Raw genomic sequence first — 25,355 nt, 5'->3', positions numbered from 1 at the left:
TAAGTTTATGCATCTTTGAGGAACATTTTAGGCATTTATTTCATGCATCAGTTGAAATAATGCAAAACAAAAAATACCCCAAATAAGTTGCAGATGTGCATCACGGACCACATGCATATTGTGCATGAGAATATTATAAGAATGCTGCAGCTAGTGACACCATAAAGGCTCTAAAATAATATTATTTAGTGAAATATTGAGCAGAACTTGCTGTATTTTTGTCTTTTTTTCTCACTTTGCAAACTAGAGAGACACTTGAGCAATATCACAGGAATATTACAGTACGGTTTATAGTATCTGAGATGGAAATGCTGCAGAAAACTGATGGATGGACGCTGTGAGAGGAAACACTGGTCCATTAAAAGTCTGAGTGCGACACACTGAAGTTGGTCCCTCGTCGTTAGTGGAAAGCGCTATTTTCCTCCCCTCTCTCTCTCTCTCTCTCTCTCTCTCTCTCTCTCTAAGAGGATAAGCTCGTCCCTTTTTCTCCCCTCACCGTGATTGGACGAGGCCACTTCTTAGGAATGGCATCAAACTATTTAAATAGCACTTTGTCCCCCTCGGCTTAAAAAGGGAGTTTTAGCGGCCGAAAGCAGCGAGGAAAAGTTTCCAATCAAGACAGAAAAAAAACAAGATTTTTTATTATACAGCTTATTTTCGCGGTGGAACTTTTTTATTTGAAATAATTCGCCATAAACTCTTCACTCTTGAGGATTATTGCTGGATTTCTAAATATTTTTACAGGATTTTATCACTTTTGCTCTGCTGTTTTTGTCAAGCAGGTGAGTTGCAAATATTCTAAGGAATGCGTCTATTTCTGCAGCTGCACTGGCGTTAATTCATGATTTGACTGTAATATTGTTATGTTTTCAACCTGTTGCACGCTTACTTTGTCTGACATTGACATTATTAATGTGATAAATGGTTAGATTACTGATGTTTTGTCGTTATTTGTCGCAGGCAGCAGGTTCACCATGAAGTTGACAGGGATATTTTTGCTATTGATGTTGTGGACCTGCGAGGGTGCGCGAGTCGCAGGTGAGTTTGGCCTCAGAATATTCATTCTCTTTGCACATATGAAACTTTTTTATGAACTTTTTAAAGTTCGCAGTGTATTGAGAGTGAAAACACCCATTGCACTGCCACACAAAAGACTCACTGCTTATTATTATTCACCCGCAGAGAGTCGAGATGACAATAGCGTGTATGACTTGTTTGAGCTCGTCCAAGTCCCGAAGAAGAACCACGGGGTCACCCTGGTGAAAGGAGACGACCCGTACAGCCCCGCCTACAAGATCCTCAACCCGGACCTGATCCCCCCGGTCCCCGAGAGCGCCTTAAGGGACCTGATCGACTCCATCCACGCCGAGAGGGGATTCCTCCTCCTGCTCAACTTCAAGCAGTTCAAGCGCACCAGGGGCAGCCTGCTGACCGTGGAGAAGCTGGACGGCTCCGGACCCGTGCTTGAGATCGTCTCCAACGGCAAGGCGAACACCTTGGACATAGTTTTCTCCACCGAGAACAAGCAGCAGGTGGTTTCCATTGAAGAGGTGGATCTGGCGACGGGCCACTGGAAGAATATCACGCTGTTCGTGCAGGAAGACCGCGCGCTGCTGTACGCGGGATGCGAGGAGGTGAACACCGCCGAGCTGGATGCGCCCATCCAGAGCATCCTGACCCCGGAGACCCCGGCCAGCGCGCAGCTCCGGATCGGGAAGGGAGCCGTGAAAGACAGATTCATGGTGAGAGCACGGGACAGTATGTTATTATTATATCGCCGAGGCAGTTAAGTTGTGCCTCTTTTGAATGTTATGAGTAAAACGCAAATGCGTAATTGGGTCCAAAAGCGTAAAAACGTACATATACAGCAGAACCGAGTGATTATTTTAAGACTGATGCAGTGAAAAGCAGTTTTATTTCTTGATGTTTAAAGCCTAAACTGAACGTTGAATTTTGCAGGGGGTCCTCCAAAACGTCCGGTTTGTCTTTGGGACATCCCTGGATGCTATCCTGCGCAACAAGGGCTGCCAAAGCTGTAAGTAACCACATGTTGTTGTATGCTTACTCATAACCGAGCTGCTTCATGTACTGTCAAGTCCTTATCAAAGAAATGATTCAGCTAAATACTTAATTTGCATTCTGATTTCTACATGAAAACGCTGTTCACCACTTGTCACACAGGAATGCCACTTTACAAATACCTCAGGGTGCTGTGGTCTCATGCAGTATTAACTTATTACTTTTCATTATGATTTAGTGCAGTGTGGGATGTGTAACACTTTGAGAACAATGCCCTCCCTCATTAATAAGTCAACCATAACGATGAGTGTGCAAATATGTGGTTTGATTTCCTTTCAGCCATGACGACTGACACGATGATGCTGGAGAACCTCAACGGCTCCTCGGCCATCAGAACAGAGTACACTGGACACAAGACTAAAGGTAAACACTGACATGATCTTCTCCTGTTGTACTGGCTCATGTCTGCTTGTTCGGACTGAGCAGACTAGACTTATAATGATTGTTTAACCTGCACTGTGTTTCTGCCCTGGTGAAGACCTTCAGATGGTCTGTGGCTTCTCCTGCGAGGACCTGGTCAGCATGTTTAAGGAGCTGAAGGGCCTCGGTGTGGTGGTCAAGGAGCTGTCCAACGAACTCCGCCAGCTGGTAAGGAGGAAACCCAGCAGACCGTCTGCTGGCAGTCTGCCTGTCTGCTGCCTTTGTTTGTGTTTGTTAGAGCTCTCTGTGTTACCATCACCACCTGTGTTGTCCAGCAAATAACTTAAGACACATCATTTATATTTACCTACAGAGATGTGTCACATTGTAAAACTGTAAAAGCATATTTATTTGCTAAATAAATGGGGCTAAAAATACTTTCAGTTGGATCCTGCAGAGGCTTTTAAGGCTTAATGCAGTACTCTTTTAAATCCAGTGATGACCTGCACAACTATTGAACTCAGCTGCAAAATAAAACTTTAAATATCATCTTAAATTATTCATATGCACTCCGTTTAATGGCATTAGTTCAAATCTGTTTCCAAACTTACATAAAGTTCCATTCAAACATGTGTTTCCTGTGCATCATATATTGCTTGCTTGCATGTTTATGGTGTATTAATTATGAACTCTTTGACCTGTTGCATATCCCCCTTGCATTATTTTTATGAGCACATAAACAATTCTATACACATGTTTTTTTTTACAGTTGTATTAACTAGATGTGATGCATAAGGTTAAACATATGTTAATTATACAGTGCATTTTAAGAGGAAAAGTAGCTTTTGCCATGGTAACAATAAAATAAATAAAATAATCCATAAACAATGTGTTTTTTTACGGTTTCTTCCCTCCCAGACAGATGAGAACAAGCTGATTAAGACCCACATTGGCATCCACAGCGGCGTCTGCCTCCACAACGGCATCGTGCACAAAAACAGAGATGAGTGGACCGTCGACGACTGCACCGAGTGCACTTGTCAGGTGAGATCTCAACATTGTCTCTTAAGTACTTAAACACACGCGTGGGGGGATGCACTCAATGCTCTGACTTGCTTGTACATGCACACACACACTAATGCAAAGACAACTCACACACACACACACACACACACTTACCACCACTCAACTCATCTGGTCAGTAATTAGTGGTGTGAAGGCCTGGCAGAAGGCCAGCAGCCTTTACTGTTGTAATGAGAGGTCTGTTGACAGAAGTTCAACTCTAGTGTGGCCTTGAGGGACTTGACCAGACTTTAAGTGATGCATTGTAATTAAGAACAAGACCTTGGCTCTGACAAGTGGAAAGACGGGTTCAGGTGCAAAACACTTGGCAGGAAACATTCACACATTTCACCATTATTTGCTGATTTTCTGTCCCCATTTCCCCTTTTCTTCCCTGTCAGTGATCAGATCCAGGAGGGGGGACATTAGCATGCATAGTTAGAACCAGTTGTTATCCCTGAGTCATTCACAGTGCACCCACACAGGTTGTGCTGCTGGCAGACTGGCTTTACTTGTTTGGGGCTCAGCGCCCAGTCCGGCTTCAGAGTCAAACCCACTTCCATTATTAGGGCTTTGGCCTCATTCCCACCCTCCCCTGACCCAGTGGGCAGGTGTCTGTCTGCGGGGTCTCCGTTCTCAGCCAGAATCCTGCTTTTTTTTGTTTTTCTGGCATGGTAAATCTGTGTAAACTCAGATGTTAGGCAGTGAAGTTTAATGAGCTGGTTGCACGGAGATGGACTAAGATTTGGAGAAAAAATGACCCTGCAACATGCAGTGATTTAAAGAGGTTTACACAACAATCAGCTCCACATTAGTGTCACGGTTCTGGAGTGTCTTAATTCCGTCTGGGATTTAAACCAGCACCTGGACATAGTTTGGAGGAAAACAGCAGAGCCATTTGGTGGATATCCTTATTTGAGCATGTTTTTAACCATTTATTTGATCTCCATGCTTGTGCAGAACTCTGCTATTGTGTGCCGCAAGATCTCCTGCCCGCTGATCCCATGTGCTAATGCTACTGTTCCTGATGGAGAGTGCTGCCCCCGCTGTGGAACACGTAAGTATTTCTGTTTTCTAAAACTGGACTCATTGTCAGAATCTGCACAGCTATAGGAAAGTACACCATCCATAATTATATTTATGTAAACCTGCACTGTAAGCTGCTGTATAAATGGCCCCTGTAGGCCAGAATGTATATGTTAACAGACAGAGCATTCAAACACTGCCCCATTCACAGAAAAAGCCGTCTCTATGTTATTTGCCGTATAAAACAAAAAGCCACAAATATTTCCCTGGATGTAAAGGTTTCTATTCAAGAAAAAATGTTAACTTTAGAGATGATTTAACTGCAATAACATCCGAGTAAATGAAAGAGCGCTTATGTGTTTGGAACATTGGCGCTTTGTACTCCGAAAACATCTTTGAAATGGCCGTAATTTGCCAAATTGGTTAAAGCGGGATGGAAAATTGGTTGGCTGTTTAGTGAAGCCATCTTCTACATGAGGAGAAGTGACATGTTCTTCATACCTATGCAGGCTTGGCCGCAATGCTTCCCTTAAACCTAAATAAACAGAGGGAGCCGCATTCATGCAGACCTCAGCCACTTGTTGAAGTCATTACACACCCAGGGCCATGTTTGTAAAACCTGTTTCCTCTTTAGGAAAGCATAAGCCAATGGGGCATCCCTGTGTATCGTGAGGACAGTGGCTCTTTCTGTTTTCTCCAGCTTCTCTCGGTGTGTTAGTCTCTGCCCTCCCTCTCAACAGACGGCCTTCTATCTGTCCAAGTCCAAGCTAAATCCACACTATTAGCCCTCCGCTTTAAGAGCTTTCCCTCCTCATTTAGGCTCGGGGGTGTTTGTGAGGGGGTGCTGCCTCGCTGGAATAGCTCTTTTATTGTCTCCCTCTTCCCCTCTCTCTCGCTCATACTCTCTCCCTCTCCCTCCTGCTCAGCGAGCGACTATGCAGAAGACGGCTGGTCGCCTTGGTCTGAATGGACCCATTGTTCCGTATCATGTGGGCGGGGCATCCAGCAGCGTGGGCGCTCTTGCGACCGTATCAATAACAACTGCGAGGGCACCTCGGTGCAGACCCGCGACTGCTACCTCCAGGAGTGTGACAAACGATGTGAGTTAACACAACACACTCTCACACAAATAAATAGACCCTGTTAAGCAGCCAGCTGGGTAAACATGTGATTAACCACAGCCACAGTAGTCGATTGCTTTGAATCCCGATATCTGACCTGTGACCTTTCTTTGCGGCCTTCAGTCAAGCAGGACGGCAACTGGAGCCATTGGTCACCCTGGTCATCCTGCTCCGTCACCTGTGGTGCTGGTGTCATCACCCGTATCCGCCTCTGCAACTCCCCCACCCCTCAGCTCGGAGGCAAGGACTGTGAGGGAGAGGGCCGGCAAACCGAGAAGTGTCAGAAATCTCCGTGCCCCAGTGAGTCTCACAGTCAGATAATCCTGCTTCCATTTCTGTGTTGTACAAAGCAAGGATTTAATTTGAATCATGCTTTCTTCTCGTCTCCCTAAGTCAATGGCAACTGGGGACCCTGGTCACCATGGGACACCTGCACTCTCACCTGTGGAAGCGGCCAACAGATGCGTAAACGCCTTTGCAACGACCCCGCACCAAAATACGGTGGCAAAGAGTGTGTCGGTAACGCCAAAGACCTCCAGATGTGCAACAAGAAAGCCTGTCCGATTGGTGAGGCCAACATTAAATTCCATGTGTTTGTATTGTATTAGACATGCTGTTTTTAACTTATATTCCTGTTGGGTTTTTCTGGCATCTTTTTATATATCAAGCTTTAATAATTTACTTATGTTTTTTATGTTCTGACATCTCCCTTCACAATGAGATCATTACTGGAAGGGGATTTAAGGGATTAAAAAAAAGGTTACATCTGCATAACACCTTTGATGTTGAAAATGATGTTCTTATAATGAGCCCATGTTGCTGTTTTCAGATGGCTGCCTGTCTAACCCTTGCTTCGCTGGAGCCAAATGCACCAGTTTCCCTGATGGTTCCTGGAAGTGTGGAAAGTGCCCAGCTGGCTACACTGGCAATGGCATCAAGTGTAAAGATATTGATGAGGTAAATTCCTTCTATTATGATTTAGTCACGTACAAATATGGTTTGATGCCTGTTGCAAAATCTGCCAAATGTTTTGTATGTGAACGGTTGTTGTTTCTCTCCTAAAACAGTGCAAGGAGGTCCCAGGCGCCTGCTTTGAGTTTAATGGTGTGCACCGCTGTGAGAACACAGATCCTGGCTACAACTGTCTGCCCTGCCCTCCCCGCTACTCGGGACCCCAACCGTTCGGCAGAGGTGTGGAGCAGGCGACTGCAAAGAAACAGGCAAGTGCAGTCATGTCTTTGTGTCAAGCAAGAGACATATGATCAATAAATAAGTGTGAGGTACAAGTACATCCACATCTCCAGGGCAGGACAGTGTTCATTCATTGTGATGAATGTCTGCTCGTTCCAAGAACAGAGTGTCATAAGTTTGAACCCTGTACAATCATTCTCATCACTGTTAAATAACACTATGAATCCCTTTTCCACTCTCCAGGTGTGCACGCCACGTAATCCCTGCCTCGATGGAAGCCATGATTGCAACAAAAACGCCCGCTGTAATTACCTCGGACACTTCGCCGATCCCATGTTCCGCTGCGAGTGCAAGCCCGGCTATGCTGGAAACGGCCATATCTGTGGAGAGGATACAGATCTGGATGGATGGCCCAATGCTGACTTGGTTTGTGTGGAGAACGCCACCTACCACTGCAAAAAGGTACATAGCGGTGAAGCAACAAATATGTTCCGTGAAGCAAAGTAACTTAGGTATGTTTGTCTTCATGTGTCTGACTGTTGATGTTTTTCTGTTTTCCAGGACAACTGTCCCAACCTCCCCAACTCTGGCCAGGAAGATTACGATAAGGACGGCATTGGAGATGCTTGTGACAATGATGATGATAATGACGGCATTCCTGACGACAGGGTAAGAAAAATTCTCCAAGAATGGACAAAGGAGTGTGTGTGAATTTTGCATTCATCATTCATGCTGTCTAATAAGAAGGCAGGTGTAGAGGGGGAGGGGAGGGGAGGCTCAGCAGGAAAGCAAACGTTGCTCCCCAGGCCTGAGTCAAATCTTTAAATTCCAACACTGAGGGACAGCTCTAAAGAAGCTGCAGTGTTTATTAGCTAATCCCAACATTAGATTTGGGACACGGCCTAAAAATAAAGCCTTTTCATTCCACATAACTCCCTCAGTGTAAATAAATCCACTCTGGCTCAGATGGCAATTGAAAAGCACCGCACCTGAAAAGTATCCTCAACTCTTTCTCTTCCCCTTTGTCTTCAGGACAACTGTCCATTCGTGTACAACCCCAGGCAGTATGACTACGACCGTGATGACGTGGGTGACCGCTGTGACAACTGTCCCTACAACAGTAACCCAGACCAAACAGACACAGACAACAACGGCGAGGGAGATGCCTGTGCTGTGGACATTGATGGAGATGGTGAGGATTGGAAACTTTATAGAAATCGGTGTCTGAATTTCTGTGCTGTGAGTAATATTTTGTACTATATAGTAGTGTTTAATTTCTTGTTGTTTCCAATAATTCCACAGGCATTCTGAATGAAAAGGACAACTGCCCCTACGTGTACAATGTAGACCAGAGAGACACAGATCTGGACGGAGTGGGAGACATGTGTGATAACTGCCCTCTGGAACATAATCCTGATCAGGTGTGTGGACACACACTCACACACACCGCCCTTTCCCATTTCCTTCCACCTCACCCACCAACAATAATCCACATTCATCTCCGAGCAATTCTCTATAGCTCAGCATATATCTGTCTTTCAATTGAGACAGAGCCTCAGTGATTAGCCCTGTGTAGCTGTCTAAGCTTTATCACGCCATGTAAAGGTAGAGCAAATCCTGTATGCAGCTCAAGGGCACATTAGTTCAATAAGGCGTGGTGGGGGGCTAGGGGTCTTTTCAATGGCCCATTGACGTTAGCTGGCTAATGTGAGGGCAGAGGCCCGAGGCTGGATATTACTGAGGAATGGGTTGGCCATGGGCTGTGTGCAAGCTCTGTCTGCCCACCGCGGGCTGGCTCAGTCCACCTGTTCTATGCTACACTGAGAAATAGGAATGTGTTGAACAACGGGACTGAGGAAAAGGATGGGGGAAAGGAGGGGCAAGTCTAAATATACAATGATGTGGTCTTTAAAAAGTGAATTGAGAGAATGAATAAAAAGCGGATTGCACGCTGCAATTTAAGGCCCAAAGAATCAAGTCTGGACTTGGATGTTGCAATGTTACTTGCTGTTCCAAAGACTACACAAACTTCAGAAAAATGCCTCGTCAAAAGTTGACGTCTTATTGAGATCTTTGACAGCAGAATTATGGTTCTACACAGTTACCCAAATCCACAAATTGCATTCCTGCCTCCACCCTCCATCTCCTTCCATTCTTCCCCATTGCCCCTATTCTTTGTCAGTGCTGCAGGGTGCATCTAGTCCTGCCAAGTAGGGCTAGCATGACTTCGCTCTTCACTGCAGATGCTGGAGGTGCTCAACAAGCAAATTGTAGTAGGAGGAGCAACAGAGTCCTGCAGAGTGATGTTTGATTTTCAGTAGCTAAAACCTGTTGACAGATCTAGGACAAATTGGGCTTGGCAGCTTTACAAGTAGCAGAGTGATTCCAGCCTAAGGAAAGTCGTTAATGAAAGCAGGAGAGGACAGATGACAGAACAATGGTAGCAGGAAACACTGCGCTGAAAGTAAATAAACAAGGTGGAATTCATCACCTGTGTTAGAGTGCTAATTGCCCCCTCAATCCATATATTAACTCTGATGTCAAAACATTGTTACAGACGGACTCAGATGATGACCGGGTGGGAGATAAATGTGACAGCAACCAGGACATCGATGAGGACGGACACCAGAACAACCTGGACAACTGCCCATACATCCCCAATGCCAACCAGGCTGACCACGACAAAGATGGCAAGGGAGACGCCTGTGACCATGATGATGATAATGACGGCATCCCTGATGACAAGGACAACTGCAGACTGGCCTTCAACCCGGACCAACTGGACTCTGATGGTGAGCAAAATGGTTCATGTTTCAACCATAAATGGTTTCCAAGCTAAAATTCAGGCCATAGCAAGTCCAGAGACTAATAAAAAATTATAATGTACATTTTTCAGGTGATGGTCGTGGAGATATTTGCAAAGATGACTTTGACAGAGACAACGTGCCCGACATCTACGATGTGTGTCCGGAGAACTTTGACATTAGTGAGACAGACTTTCGCACATTCCAGATGGTTCCTCTGGACCCCAAAGGCACCTCGCAGATTGATCCTAACTGGGTCGTCCGCCATCAGGGCAAAGAGCTGGTTCAGACTGTTAACTGTGACCCTGGCATTGCTGTTGGTAAGGAAAAATAATGCGTTATGATTATCTTCAAAATGTACCCTATTTAATAAAAAAAATGGCATCCAATTCTGGAATCTAACTTGCTTTTTTTCTTCAGGTTACCACGAGTTCAATTCAGTGGACTTCAGTGGGACTTTCTTCATCAACACAGAGAGGGATGATGATTATGCCGGGTTTGTGTTCGGGTACCAGTCCAGTTCCAGGTTCTACGTGGTGATGTGGAAGCAGATTACTCAGACGTACTGGTCGAATAAACCCACCAAGGCCCAGGGCTACTCTGGCCTGTCCATTAAAGTTGTTAACTCCACCACTGGCCCAGGAGAGCACCTCAGGAACGCCCTCTGGCACACAGGAAATACCCCAGGACAGGTAAGACATTTGGTGGACTTTTGGATGGATGAATTTCAAATAGGAATGTGTAAAAAGACCAAGCCATAACTGTTTTTTTTCCTCCATGTTTTAGGTCCGCACTTTGTGGCATGACCCTAAGAACGTTGGATGGAAAGACTTCACCGCCTACAGATGGCATCTGATCCACAGACCGAGAACAGGACTTATAAGGTGGGCAGAGGATATTAACTAGTCCACATAGAAGTTTACTCTTCAGCTCACGCTTTAGACCTCACAAACTTTCTCTCTTTTTTCCACTTCCTGCAGAGTTGTGATGTACGAGGGCAAGAAGATCATGGCAGATTCTGGTAACATCTATGACAAGACATATGCTGGCGGCAGGCTAGGTCTTTTTGTCTTCTCACAAGAGATGGTATACTTCTCAGACCTCAAGTATGAATGCAGAGGTAAGGATTCATGTGAATTCAACTTCCCAGAAAGTATTTGATGTTCTTTTCTTAAAACCTTGGCCATATCCGATTCCTTTTATTTATTATGTCTCCTTCTTTTCACAGATGTCTAAATGCTCGGCGCAGGAAGCTCTGAGGAATGCACCTTTTTTGTAAAAAGTATGAACTTATGTATTCTGATGCAAAGTCCAGGGACCGATTTATCTCCGCAACTCTTTCTTCTGCGGCACGCACACTCGGACGATGCGAAGGGCATGTGGTCAGCCTCAGGGTAACTTGAAGCTGTTTCGGGCAGAGCACCAACCAGTTGACTGCCAGTTGAGGATCAGAGAGCCCCTTCTCCTTCCCCACCCTTAGCATCCACGAGAGCAGGGCAGAGCTGAAGGAAGAAAAAAAAAGAAAACAAGCCCTCATGCCAGTAGGACACAAACACCTTTCTATTCCAGCTCTGCCTGCTTTCTCGCTCTCTGAAAGACCTCATTCATCTCCGTGCAGGAACGGCTTCCCATAGACAACTATGCACTTCCAAGCCTTTACATCTCTCTCTGTCTTTGTGTCTTACCTCTTCAGCCTGTGTGCCTTTCTGCCTTACCTTCTGGATGGACATCCCAAAGAAAAAAAAACTGATTCCCTTTGCTTTACCAGATCTGCCAGGACGTAGATTCTGAACGATACAACTTTTTAAGGACTCAGAGGATGAAGACAGCAATAACATTTTCTAGGGATCTTGGTTGTTGAGGACTTTAAGAAAACTGTTGGGAGTGGAACGAGTTAGAAATAAGGGGAACATGATGTTGTTTGTGGTCATGCATGTACTGTATGTGGAAGACTGGAACAAGAAAGTGCTTTTACTTATCTACCTAAGAATCTCTGTAGAGAATACAAAATTAAATTTAGGTTAGCTGTCTTTCAAACTTACAAGTGTCTTTGTTGATGCTGTCTGGTTAACTAAACAACTCTCAGGGTGAGATGGAAGTGATGACCTTCCCATATGAAACCAGTAAGAAAAAACACATTTTATAGTAAATAGCTAGAGCCAGTGATTGTGAAGCCAGTGTTCCCTCCAAAACACTCCCCATCGTACATCAATCCCTTGGTCACTGAAGAGATTTATCTCCCTCAGCTTCTGAGGATTTCAATTTGAAATTATGTAAATACATGTAATTTATTGACTCTTGCCTACAATGTAGGCAGCAAAGGAAATTTAAATGCTTTGAAAAAGTAAAGAAAATCCATCCAATATCACAGTGAAAACTGATCCAAAATCAGGTACAGCCAGGTGTCAGTGTCCATTGTTCCCCGCTGTACAAAGTCAATTAGGTATTCTTCAGATAGGGCTATCTAGCATGAAGTGTATGTGACTTGTGTGCCTTTTCTTCAGAGAGAGATGAAAAACAAAGGAAATCTTTGATGTACAAATATTACCTCATTGCTGTTGTATAATTTGATCGAACAAAAACACAACCTAAGTACTTTTTCATATCCTTTAAAATGATGGACATCTTAGTGCCACTGTAGCATGAGCTGTAAATAGTACGACATTTCATATCTAAGAACACAACGAGCTCCCAAACCCGTAATCTATCCCAGTGAAAGAACAGTACGATGGGAGATTTCTTTTTTTATAAATAATTTTTGCTTTATCATGTATGTCCAATGCTGTTTTTAGCAGATAAATTATTGTTTGTCTTAGCTGTTTGTGAGCGGTTGATTATGTGTGTGTGTGTGTGCGTGTGTGTAGATAAATGCTATTTAAATAATTTATCAGGATTTGTTGCCTTACCAAAGGCCACACGTCCATCTGTATAAACGGTTTGCACACTGACGTGAGGATGTTCTGTTCTTTATCGTTTTTACCTTCTTTGTTATTGTGTATCAATTGTTACCATTATTTTTGTACAATTAGTTTTGCTTGTCTGTAAACATTTTCTTAGTTGTACAAAGCAAAAATGCTGTTTTTATTCATAGCGGTTATTTTGTTACATACTTCAAGACAATAAATAGTTGTTAAAATTCTCCAACATGTCTGTGCTTTTGTTTATCACATTGGATTGGGTTCACTGTTGTTTTTATGCAGGTTTAAATCCATTGTTTATTAAGTGTAAAATATGTTTTTATATTAAACATAAACTGGTGGATGACTCGGACCAGACTTGCTTAGGCCTCCTGGAACCAGATCACAAAATCTCCCCAATGCTCAACACTTAAACATGCTCAGTCAAAGTCAAAATGATCCCCCACAGCACAGCCTTGTACTTTCAGGCCTTTCTCCCTGCGGAGAGGCACAGATCATCTCTCTGTGATGAAGGCCACATGAGGAATGTGACACAGACGTCTGCTCCTCAGCTTGATCTGCCTGACCTTTCTGTGATCTGCACTGACCTCTTTAGAAGCTTAAACAGCATGGAAAGCAAATATTGGACTGACTCAAACCTTGACATTGGCTGACAGGCTTCGGGACACAGAGGTTAAACAAAGAAAAACACAACAAGACCACAAACTGTGATCTCATATACCGTTATAGTGTACAAAAACAAAATCACACCTTTGCAAATGGTATTGCTGAATCTACTGCACAACTTTTATACAGTGTTCCTGTTATTTTATTGACTTTTTTCTGCTTGTTGCACTTTGACAATTTATTGTGAATGCTAATCTGTGACATTTTGTGTTTATTTTTTTATTTTGGTGATACCTACATAACACAACTATTGACTGCTATATAGCCGTGTGTACATTGTTTTTTTTTTTTTTAAATATGCTTTGTGAAATATCAAATTAGAAGAGTTCAATGGAAACGGCAATTTTCATACAGCTTCCATAATTGCACAATCAAATTTTATAAGCTCAATTGAAGGGGTTGGGAGGCGGGATATGGAAACACCTTTATGGAATAAGTTCTGACACAGCAAAAATTACAGTCACATTACTGATCAGCTGTTTCCACTGTCTGAATCTTCCCTGATACAGTAATATTTATTACAAATTACTACAAATTCCTGAAGACCTATCTCCATGTTTCTCTCATAGATGGGTTAGATGGACACGGCAACTTGTTAACTCCTCTATAATATTTACCAGCAGATTACAGCCATGTTTAGCCTATACCACAAATTCTGTTAAAAATAGTAGCCTACTTTATTTGCTCCAGATCAGCTAATGAAACAGGCTAATTTCGCTTTTCTGTATTGTGACATTTCAAAAGTTTGCTTCAATTTTGCTTCACAATTGAATGTAAACGATCACTGTAAAAAGTATAATGGGCCTAAACGTTAAGAAAAATAATCTGAAACATAACTGTGGAAAACCTACTTGAACCCGACAAGGATGTTAGTGGCGGCATGTAACGTATGACTGTCAATAGTTGTATTGTGACGCTACATATAATGTGTGATTGTACATTGACAAAGTAGATCAACTTAAAAGCAAAAATTAAGGATTAGTGGAAGTACAGTTTCAAGAAAATTTACAGAGGGTGAGGAGAGATTGGTATTTTTTAATGACAGTAATACCAATACAATTGGCTGCCCAGTACTCCACAAACTTGCTTGTTTGTTTGTGTTAAATTGTATCCTATGAAGTTTTTATGGCCCTTTGGAAAATATTTTGGTCGGTACATTTTTTTTTAGTTCACCAGCCATTGGCAGATAGATCAAAGGGTTAATTCAAAGGGTTAATTTTAGTTTGGATACTAGGAACAGACTGTACCTATGGAAATAACTGGTCAGCATGTCCTGATGCCTTCTAACATAGACTTTGAGTGTCTCTGACTTTTTTGCAAAAAAAACAACAACAGCTCTTTTTTAGTTTATTCTAAAAAAGAGAGAAAAACACAACTTTCTGAGTGCCAGGAAAGACCAACCAGACATAGTGTTTTTAGACATGTTCAATAAATGCTTTTTATGAACTGAGTATAGGATGACTCACTGTTATTCTGAAGCAATCAAGTAGAATGAAGCAAATAGACTTTTATTGGCTACACTGTGAGATTTGAGCCTTTTTAATCCAGGAAGTCAATTATAAGCTTGTTCTTATTAATCATGACAGCCCGGCTTGAGTTATTATGGATTATTACAATGTGGCAACACCGAAGGCTAGACATCTTAATACCAGCTGCAGTTCTCACATGTCTCTGCCAGCTGTCTACAAACACCCACATGTTTACTCCCAGACCTTTTTTAGGCTGCATGTCAGGATGCGAGTGTTGTCACACTGACAATCTCCACCACTTTAAAGACAACTCACTGGGTACACAGACAATTCTGTCTTCTGGTAATGTCAGATTGGAAATAGATTATATTACATCTTGCTCATGTTTGGGAAACTGAAATATATACAATATCAAACATTCTACTGTCGCACCTAGAGATCGTTTGCAAAATTTGTGATTTTTTCCTAATTTCTCATTATAGCATCATTTTGTAGGCTGGAAACCAAACAAATATGCCAAGCTTATATTTCATTTGCTTTGGCAGGTGGGTCTGGTCACGCTTGCATTCAGAGAGATTTCCAATCAAAAGTTTTATTAGACGACTGGCATCCAGCACAATTTACAAAACAAATAATCAAGTATGAATCAAGATTCTGTTCGGTTTAAGTGTAATATTTAGCTTAACAAAGTTTGTGACCAGGGCCCGATGTTTTTCCTGCTTGAAAACAGACCAAGCAGCACCGCCCATCTGATGATGCCAGTCTAATCAATTTTTATATAAAATTTCCCAAATTAAGGGAAAACACCCATCTTAGTTTCTCCATAGCCTAATGTGACATATTCAAATAGATTGTTGTATAACTTACAATCCAAAATCGAAAAAGATTTTGGTTACAATCGTACGTTAAAAAGAAAACAAGAAAATATTGATATTTGAGTCGCTTAAGCCGGCAAATGTTTCCCATCTGTGCTTAGAAGTGTCTGATATCGACTAATACTTGTTGTTTGAGCTGTAAATCAAAAAATCTAAATCAAAATGACTTTATTCATCCCCAAGGGGAAATTCAGTTAGTCTGGTAGAATCTCTTGAAGAATGAGACAGCCTGAATGCACAAATACAAAGAGACGACACATTTTGAACACTCCGTGTCTTACACCTGTTTTAACCACCTTTACCCTGATCAGAGTTAGAGAAATTGCTGTAAGACTCCTTGCTTGTGAATATTTATGGAGACTACAGTGTATATTGTTGCCCACTCTTTTCCCAGAAAGTCCAGACCTTCAAACTGGCCTCCATCCGGTTGCAAGTCACGACCATGATTACTTACCACAAACACACTTGTGGAATAATGACAGACCCCCGCTGAAAAAGACCCACCCAATTACCTCCAGCACCTTTAATGTGTGTGCAAAAAGCACCTTTTGCAGTAAAAGGATATAGACATTAGCCTTGAAGTGTAGTGACTAATGCGAAGTGCTGATGAATGGAACAAAGACCATCCACCCTGGAGTTACAACGGCTTTATTTAGCTCCTGTAATCCACCCGGGGAAGTGGAGAGACTGCGCTCCATTTGCAGAACCCGCCACCACAATTGGCCTCAAACCTCAAACTTTAAACCTGAAACGCTACATTTGATCTGGCCTCCCTCCTCCTCTAGTCTGTCATTCAACACCTTTGTGCTTCACGCTGCGGTGTATTGAGGTGTTGAAGTGTTATGTTAAGATGGAGGACCCCCCACTGAATACTGCAGCTTTTACCCACCATGCACATCTGTAAGCACGGGAGCTGCACCTGTACATACAGTGTTTGAGACGCCAATAAGAATAGAATAACATCTTCCTTAACAATAAAGACTTGGTGAAAATAAGCCTGGAATGTGGTTTAGTCAGGGCATTTTCTTTCTATTATAGTATTAGTTGGGTGTGTAGGGTGGGATCAGAATAAAACCCTAATGACACCTGCAGTTTACAGTTTCTCAGAAAAAACAGCTGCAGGCACCAGAATTGTTACCGCTTTAATCACCCCAGTTACATAACATCTTGAGTCATCTGTGCTTTTTGGTTCTACACATGTTCGGCTTTGCTTTTACTACAGCTCTCGGGCCTTTTGAAGCCTCTAATATGCAAAGCATCCATATATAGACTGGTGAAAGCCAGATTCACGTCTATTACCCGAGGTAAAAGTAATGCAAAATATTAAAATACTCCATTACATGTGAAAGTGTTGGGGTCCTCATTATAGAAATTTAGAAAGTGTTACATCCTAGCTTATCTCTCAGGATTAAATTTAAGGTTTTTTGGTAATACAGAAACATATTTCTAACTGCATTTGGGAAAATCTTTTCTTCGGACAGGAATATAGTTATTAAAGAATCATAAAACTTAGGAATTTCCCGAGTTAGGAATCCAAAATAGGATGGTTTAGACTCTGTCCTAGGGGCTTAGTACTTTCCCAGACTGTGTATTAATGGGTATTTATAATAACTGCCCAGACATTTATTTCAAATTTGATTTACGTGCTTCAGCTCCTAAGAGGCCTACAAGAAGGCCTTCAAGAAGTCTGTGTCTGTGGTCTTACAGACAACAAATCCACTTTTTTTTGCTTAGGGTGCGATTGCAGGTCCATGATAGCAAACTAGACCCATTGATGTCATGACTTGTCCATCTCAAGTAGCCTATTGTACATTCCAATCAACAATACAGGCATGACAAGATAAGTGCCAACTGAAGAATCACATACAGCTAGGATTTCTTAAGTTAATAGGAGGTCTGAAACAGAATACGACACAGACACAAGTTTAGGAATTGATTCGGAAAAAGCAAGATAAGATTTTCAGGATTTTCAAAAATTAACATAAGAAATAATTACCTGGTTATTCAAGATAATCTAAAGACCTTGTTGTGAGCAGATTAATGTACAAATTATAGATAGCTCCTGCACAAAAGTGCTCTGTAGATTATTTTGAGTTGTTTTTTTATGTTAAATATTAATCTGCAGTAGTAACTTGTAACTATAGTTGTCCTATTCATGTAGAGGAGTAAAATGTACAATAGTTCTATTTGAAATATAGTGGTAGGATCTGGAAAAAATATATTATGTAATATATTTATTGACCAGTTTATTAAATTATGATTAATTCATATTCATAATTCTAAGAAGCCTCACCAAAGCTAAACTGGTTTGTTCGCTTTTCTCCTCTCTTTAACTGTAAAGAGTGCTTCATACTTACTCATAAAAATCTTTCCTTGTGAAGCTTTAAGTGTCAACAGGAACTCTATATCAGTGGTCCGTATATAATGGCTTTATTTGGGGCCCTTGCTTTAAGAAGTACGAGTTTCCGAGCAGCCACAAACCACAAATGCGGGCCGGTTCAATGAGTTTTACAACAATAATGGCATCAGTGAAACAAAGTTCTTTTGATTATGTCAGACTTGGTGACATAATTGCGTTATAATCACACAAACATGTTGGCTACTTTTCTATAATTCCCTTCTGTAAGCCCTCATAAAATAATTCCCCAAAGAGAACAATATGGTTTCTGTGATTGTTGGCAGTCGTGATGGGATTCCTGACTGGGATGTGCTGCGACCTCTGACCCCTGAGCTGGCTGCACCTGGTGAACTCCGACAGGCAGTGAATATTTTGATGGAAAACGGTGACCTCTATCACCCCTGGCGCATAGCGATAAGTAAAAGAGAACATCTCCAAACATCATTTTAAAGATGTCATAAATCTTTGCTCTCATGGCAGCATTAAGGTGACAGGTTATGAAAAGAGAGTTCACCATTAAAAAACAATGAGGTGAAAATGTGTTGATCATTTTCAAGTGTCTGGTATGAGAACCATGCATTCAAATCACACACATTTATCTGAAGCTTTGACCGAGACGTGTCATACATGTTTGCTCGCCTCTTGAACCCCTTCCCATCTGCTCGCTGTGTTCTTTGCGCGTTACTACTGTTTGTTTTTCCTCCATCTTCTTCTTTTGGACACGAGTGTTTGAACAGGGAAAAGATGAATGTTCCAAAACAACCTGAAGAGGACCACGTTGGCAACACAAAGTGTTTGACCAGAATTCCCCCGTGGATTAAAATTTGTTCTTGTTCCCTATTTTACAGCTTTGAGACGAAGGCCAAATGCCTGCTTTTACTCTGCAGTGTGGAAACACCGAGCACATGCTCGTCCTGACTTTAACATACTATCCGTCTTCCACTATCCAGGTTAACCACAGGGAGATGAAATCTCTTTTTCATGTGTGGCTTTTTATTAGAAATGTTGAAACATAACTCAGCAATCGTGCATGTTTCCATGGAGAACACCTTGCATCCACTAAATCTTTTTATTTCCTTTAAATCATTATTTATTTGAAACACGTGGCCTTAGGTTCTTTCCTAACTTTTTTTCTTAATAATCCTTGTTTTTTTCAAAGGTTTTCCAAGTTATTAAAGTTATCCGGTGTTCATGTGCTAATTGTTTTTAATTTTCTCTTGCTGTATGCAAAATATGGCAAAAAATCTTTTTGGAAATTATTCTCTTTGCTCTCGTTTCAAGAAGACGTTGCAATATTTCTGATGATTTATCTTGAAACACAGGGATTATACAGTGTACTGCTGTGAGTCAATGAATGAGGCAACTGTCTGTGGATTTTCAAAAAGTCATTAAACTATAATAAAAAATCTAAAATAGTTTATGGGACTATCCTTTTATCTTTATGGGACATTCAGTTTGGCTCTTTTCCGCACACAGACAGTATAGAATATTCACCAGTACTGTGAGATGCTACTGAAACTTGCTTTTTTTCCAAGCCACCACACATTCAGAAACACAGCCTCTGATTGACTCAATCCAAGGCATAAAGGCACCAGACTCTGTTAACTGTTAAGTCTGTTAAGTGCTACATTGTTGTTCAGTAACCATTCAAGTTGAACTTGTGTGCTCTGATTAATTTGGCGTGCAGTCAAGACACCAGTCATAATTTTGTTGTAATGAAAACTCAACATTCTTACATTTGCCCCTGGCGTTCTTCACTTCTGTCTTGGAAGATGGAAATAACAGGAACAGACGAAAGTACTTTAAAAGTGACCTATTTTCTTTTTAAGTGCTGTGTGGTTGATCTTTTTTATGCCAGTGTGAAGAGTGGTTCGTGTGGATTTCGAAAAGTAGGTTGATCATATTTAAAGAAACTTGTAAAAATTTGGGAAGGGAACTGAATTTGGTGTGGTGTAATTGTTTTGTTTTTTACAACATAAGTGAGGGAGGTGTGGGTGAAGCGATTGTCACTAAAGCTTCAACCACTTTCAAGCAATCCAGTCATATCTAGAAGATTTTCTTTACCTCTCCTGACTGTGCACACATATTCTGTTTCATTCAGAAATACAATGACACAATACAGAAGATAAAGAGGCCCTAACTGCTGTTTCACTATGACTTTATCTCAGGGGCTGATTGTTGAAATTACAGGTTTTAAGAATTTGGGATATCTGATCCCATAATGTAAATAACAGGATATAAAACAGCCGTATTTCCAATTTGTTGCAACAATCACTGACTGCAAGTTTTGACAATGCACCTACTAACCACAGCAAACATTACACGTGCTGATACACTGTAAGTATGAAGGTGGATGTCTTATGCACACAACAGTAGAAAAGAAAAGACCCCAGACACTGTTAGTGTGCTATTCATTAACCAAACTGGCAGCAGATGAGAGAGGATAAGGAGACTGAAGGAAGAAGCAATGGCTTTTAATTTCCTGAAGGGAGCACGCCCTGCTGCTGCTGCTGCTGCTGCTGCTGTACAGCTTCTGTTTATGCGATGGCCTGTAATTCCTTCTGGCCTCTGCCTTGTGTCGAGTTACAGCTTCAAACAAATATCGTCCCTGCCACAGCAAAGACAGTGTGTGCCCATACAGTGTACCTCCACTATCTGTACCAGTGTGACTCAGCTGCACATTAACGTCACTACAACCACAGGCTCTAATGACCATAATATCCAGGGGACCAGCTGTGGAGGCTAAACAGCACTCCTCAGGATCATACAGATTCAAATAATTATACAGTACACTTATGGGCATGTACACCACCAAATATGTGTAAAGATAACAACCAAAACAATCCATTTGGCCCATCAAAAAGTTCCGATGTTTTCTTTACGAGCTGTGACAGCATGTCGATGATATTATTTTCGCTTTGTGAGTCTTTGCATGTGTCATCATGGCAAAATGTGATCCTGGAGACATCTACTATAGCGGGAACTACCACAGAACTGTACTTTGCCAGGTGTTTATAATTCTATAAGTCTGTCTGTGGACCGATTTTGTCTCCACAATAGGGTCACAGCTGTAAAAGATGCAGGCCCGAAATGCTCGAGGTCAGTCGGTCAATCGGTCCGTCTACAGATATTCATGTGCTATGTCTCGGTTTGCACACTTCTGTATACTTGCTATTTTAAGTGCATGAAGAATATTCACACTGTCAGTATGGAAAAATGCACTGCATGATGAGTACCTGGTTGATGTACTCATATTGGTCAAAAGGTTGAGTTTGTAACACTGGACATTTCATAGAGGTGGGAATCACCAGAGGCCTCACAGTATGATTTTACCCCTATACTTAAGTCACGATACAATATAATTGTGACATGGTGAGTATTGCGATACAATATATTGCGATTTACTTGTTTAACTGCATGGTGTGTCCACAAAAGTAAATTCAGTCAAGAATTGTTTTGTCAAATAAGAGAAAAGGCTCAGTCTACGGCCCGCTGCTTGATATCGATACTTAGCGGGCGTGAATCGATATAATATTGACATGCAAAATATTAAATATTTTGATACCATGCTGTATAAATGTCACACACATCGATTTTTCACCCACCTCTTCTTCTCACCCCAACTATACAAATTTAAGCACTGCATGCATTTTTTTCACTACGCACCACTATTCTGTAGTTTGATGAAAGCCATAAATGGGTTAATTGAACAATTGCAGATACAGTCTGATGTTCGTGGCTGACTATCACCAGCTGATCTACAGAGCTTCTTGTAAGTGAATAACAGTTTGTGGAAGTGTACTAACAGAAGTATCCAATTTGAGACACAGCTTCAGTCTTAATTTCATTAAACTTTACAACATTTCGTTCCTGAGAACTTCATCAGGTAAAACCAGATAAAACCTCAAAGTTTTTGCAAATAAAGGACAGTGTGCACAAATTTAATCTATGTTAAAATAAAAGAGGGTATATGATGTATATAAAAATGAAAGAGGTCATGTTGGCATTGCACATCATTAGGTCACCAAAAAATCACTCAATTGCATAATGGTTTGTGGCGTGAACCCAGACAGCTCTAAAGTTGGCTTCAGGACACAGGCTGTGCCCTGAAAATGGACATGAAGTCTTCTGTTTGGACGCTCACACCAGTAAATGAAGGCCGACCCAGTGGAAGTCAAGTCCTCTCTGTGTTGTTGACCACAAATCGGCCGCCCCCGCTCTCCACACAGAGGCGTGAAATATTAGAGATAGCTGCGGCAGACAGATTTCCACACAGACACTAAACTTCCCCACCGGCCGGCGTTGCGTGAGAGACGGAGATGTAAACAGTCGAGATAGAGACACCTGTGTTTCGTTTATGTGTCGCTGCGAGGATGAAGTCTGATACAAGTTGAGACTTATTTGAATTGACACATGTTATGATGTGGCAATCTGGCTGCAGCTCACCGGCTTGCACAAGTAGATCATTTAAGTCAGGAATAACCCACTAACCCACTTTGGTGTGCAGTTATTTATGCTGTTTTTTATTGCTTTTAGCTGCTTCTGTTTTAAGTCTTCAGGGTTCATAAAACAGCATGAGTGTCAACTGGTTGTAATTCTTCTTAATTTTACCCAAAATATTAAACAACTTATTGTTATTTCTTTAGAACTATGCAGGAAAATAAGTGTAGTTTACTGGTTATACAATTGTATAACTGTTTTTTCCCCTTTTCCTCAATCTGTGTTGCTATGGACACTTTGGTTCTACACCTTTTTGAGATTATTACGTTTATGTAAGTGTCTTTCTTTCTTTTTGGGAATAATTTGGTTATTAGATGCAATGCAAATTTCTCTTGAAAGACTATTTCTAGATAAAGCAATGACAATAACTTGAAAATTTAAACGCCACCCCACCTGTTTGCACAATGACCACTTTTGAGCTCTCATTATGTCATAAAGCGCAGATTTCTAGATGGCTGCTAATAAAGCTGAGATTGCAGATTCCCCTGGCACATTATAGTCAGCAGGGATACACTTTAAAAATCATTCCATCTTCGACGGCATCACCCAAATGTAGCAATTAGAGGAGCAAAACAAAAACAGACTGAAATAATTCTTCTCCCCGCAGAAGTCAGACAGCCTCCCACTGCAGATTCAGACCGTTTCAAAGTTAGACACGATGGAGTGTTTATTGGTGTTTATGCAACCACAAACAAAGCATATTGTTGAAGTGCATCAGCCCTGCTACAGTGTGCATTTAACTGTACATTTGACACTGTTTCCTTAGAGCAAGCGGGCATCAGAATATCACGTTGCATTCAGTTAGGACACTGTGTCAGACAGTCAGTTGTGCCTGCACTGTAATGGTGGTTTCAAGGGGGGCCGGTGCTCCTGTAATATTTAGCCTGGACTCCCCCCTAGTCCCACTAACTAAGTTTTAACTGACATGACTTATAAGAGACAGTAGCGGGCTCTGTTTCAAAGCAAGATCATGTATAGAAATACATTTTAAAAAATTGTTTCCAAGCCCTCTGGATCAGAATGAAATCAAAGCATGAGTTGTTAAGAAATTCACAACACTAATTCCTTTGGAGGTTTATTGGGCCCGTTCACCTGGTAGGAGACCCCAGGATAGACCCATAACAAGCTGGAGAGATTACATATCTTTTCTGGCTTGGGAAGGACTTGGGTTCCCGCAGGAGGAGCTGGAAAATGTAGCTAAGGAGACGGGAATCTAGACTACCTGGCTGAGCCTTCTGCCACCGCGACCCAGATAGGTGACAGGAAATGGATTGCTAGATGCATTGACAAATCACAGCTTCCGACTGCACATACAGTACACATTCTCACCCGTACTTGAAATCCTGCCTTTTCAAACATTTGACGAGATAACATTTTGGCTCAAGTCTGTTTTCCTCCGCTGCCGGGCCCCTCAGAGCAGAAGATCCTCTGGCAAAGCCGAGGCAGAGACAGACGGGCAGACCTCCAGTCTCAGGCTCCTGCCGATGCTACGACAATGTTTGGACAAGTGACTAATGTGAGCTACTGAGCCAGACCCCAGGTTTCCACTCAGGTAGCAAATGTGCCTCATATGGGCCAGAGCAAGGCTGTGTGACACTTGAGGGAAGTCGATGAGAAAAAATGCTGCTTCTAAATGAGGCCAACTGACAAGTGGGTGCCAATTTGTCAGTGGGCATCACAGAGGAAAATCACAGACCTGAGACATGCTTTATGGAGCCATCGAGTCAAGGGACTATCTATGCAGTATTCATACAGAACCGTGACTGAAATGGAAGAATCTTGTCTATTTATTACCTTATTCGAGTAGGTTTATATGTTTCTTTCCAGTCCACATTAGTTGCCCAGAACAACCACAGTCTTCACTTGTTCACTAGAAGTTAACTGTGTTGCCTGAGGGACATTTACTGGCAGTTGCTAAAGGAGAAGAAGGCAGGAGTTGCTTCAACACAGCAGCTCTGTCGCTTCACAGAAGAAAAGAAAGGGTTGTGTGTTGAAAGAGACTTTCTCTTGAAGTAATGTGAGGTTGAGTGTGTTTGAAGCAGCATAGCATCTGCTGACTGACATATATATATAAAGCAGGAAGGTAAATATAGTCCTTTGAGGTCCTTGTGAAAACTGAATCTGTATTTTAACGCAGAAAACGGACAGTTCACCCCAAAATCAAAAAAGACATATTTTGTTCCTCTTACCTTAGTTCACTTTATCAATCTAGATTGTTTTTGTGTACGTTGCCAAGTTTATGAGATACTGGCTGGATAACTGGGTCATGATTCCTGGAAAGAGATCTTGCTGTTGAGTTTTGCGAATGTGTTTTTAGTACCATCTAGTTCCATAATATTCAATAAAAGGCAGACATCTTTCATTTCAAATGGAAAAATATGTCTTTTGGGGTAAACTCTCCCCTTATACAGTAATATTGACAGAAAAAGATATAATCTGTCATATTTTATGAAGGAACTATATTTACAAATGCATGAAGTCACACATGCACATATCCAGATACACAGAAATCCCTTCAGCTCCTGAGCATTTGATCTCCCAGAAATACTGTATCCCTTTGATAGTGAAGGTCAGATTTGGTGCCACACGTATCTGATGGCAAATCTGTGTTTACCGGCAACATTCCTTCACCAAAAAGCTCCACTTACGGGCCTCTGCTGCGATTGGCCTCTGTAGTATCCAGGTCCGATGCCTGCAGAGCGGAGCTACTCAGAGGAAGGTATTCTGCTCACATTACTAGGTCAGTGGCATTTCTTTACTGGGCAGCCCACCTGGGACAGTTTCAAGTGTGAGCGGGAAATACCTATTTAAAGGTTACGGTGAGACGGTAGTATCTCATATCGGGGTAAAGTTCATGGCTATAAAAGTTGAATAGGTATGTAAAAA

At 41.8% G+C, this 25,355-nt stretch overlaps 1 protein-coding gene across 1 annotated transcript; it reads left to right on the top strand.

Moving 5' to 3' along the window:
* The first annotated feature begins 612 nt into the window (after positions 1-612).
* thbs1b (thrombospondin 1b) lies at positions 613-12,659 on the top strand. The gene is made up of 23 exons (XM_059356900.1): positions 613-782; positions 961-1,038; positions 1,183-1,742; positions 1,960-2,035; positions 2,359-2,442; positions 2,558-2,667; positions 3,358-3,483; positions 4,462-4,558; positions 5,454-5,627; positions 5,772-5,948; positions 6,042-6,215; positions 6,478-6,605; positions 6,716-6,868; positions 7,083-7,301; positions 7,401-7,508; positions 7,872-8,031; positions 8,142-8,260; positions 9,397-9,631; positions 9,736-9,963; positions 10,064-10,335; positions 10,430-10,527; positions 10,624-10,763; positions 10,872-12,659. The coding sequence occupies exons 2-23, from the start codon at positions 975-977 to the stop codon at positions 10,877-10,879; spliced, it is 3,510 nt and encodes a 1,169-aa protein (XP_059212883.1). The 5' UTR covers positions 613-782; positions 961-974; the 3' UTR covers positions 10,880-12,659.
* The last annotated feature ends 12,696 nt before the right edge of the window (positions 12,660-25,355 follow it).

Source organism: Centropristis striata, chromosome 18 (genome assembly GCF_030273125.1).
Source record: "Centropristis striata isolate RG_2023a ecotype Rhode Island chromosome 18, C.striata_1.0, whole genome shotgun sequence".
NCBI lineage: Eukaryota > Metazoa > Chordata > Actinopteri > Perciformes > Serranidae > Centropristis > Centropristis striata.
Note: the sequence above shows the minus strand (reverse complement) of the source record. Positions and strands in the feature narration are given on the sequence as shown.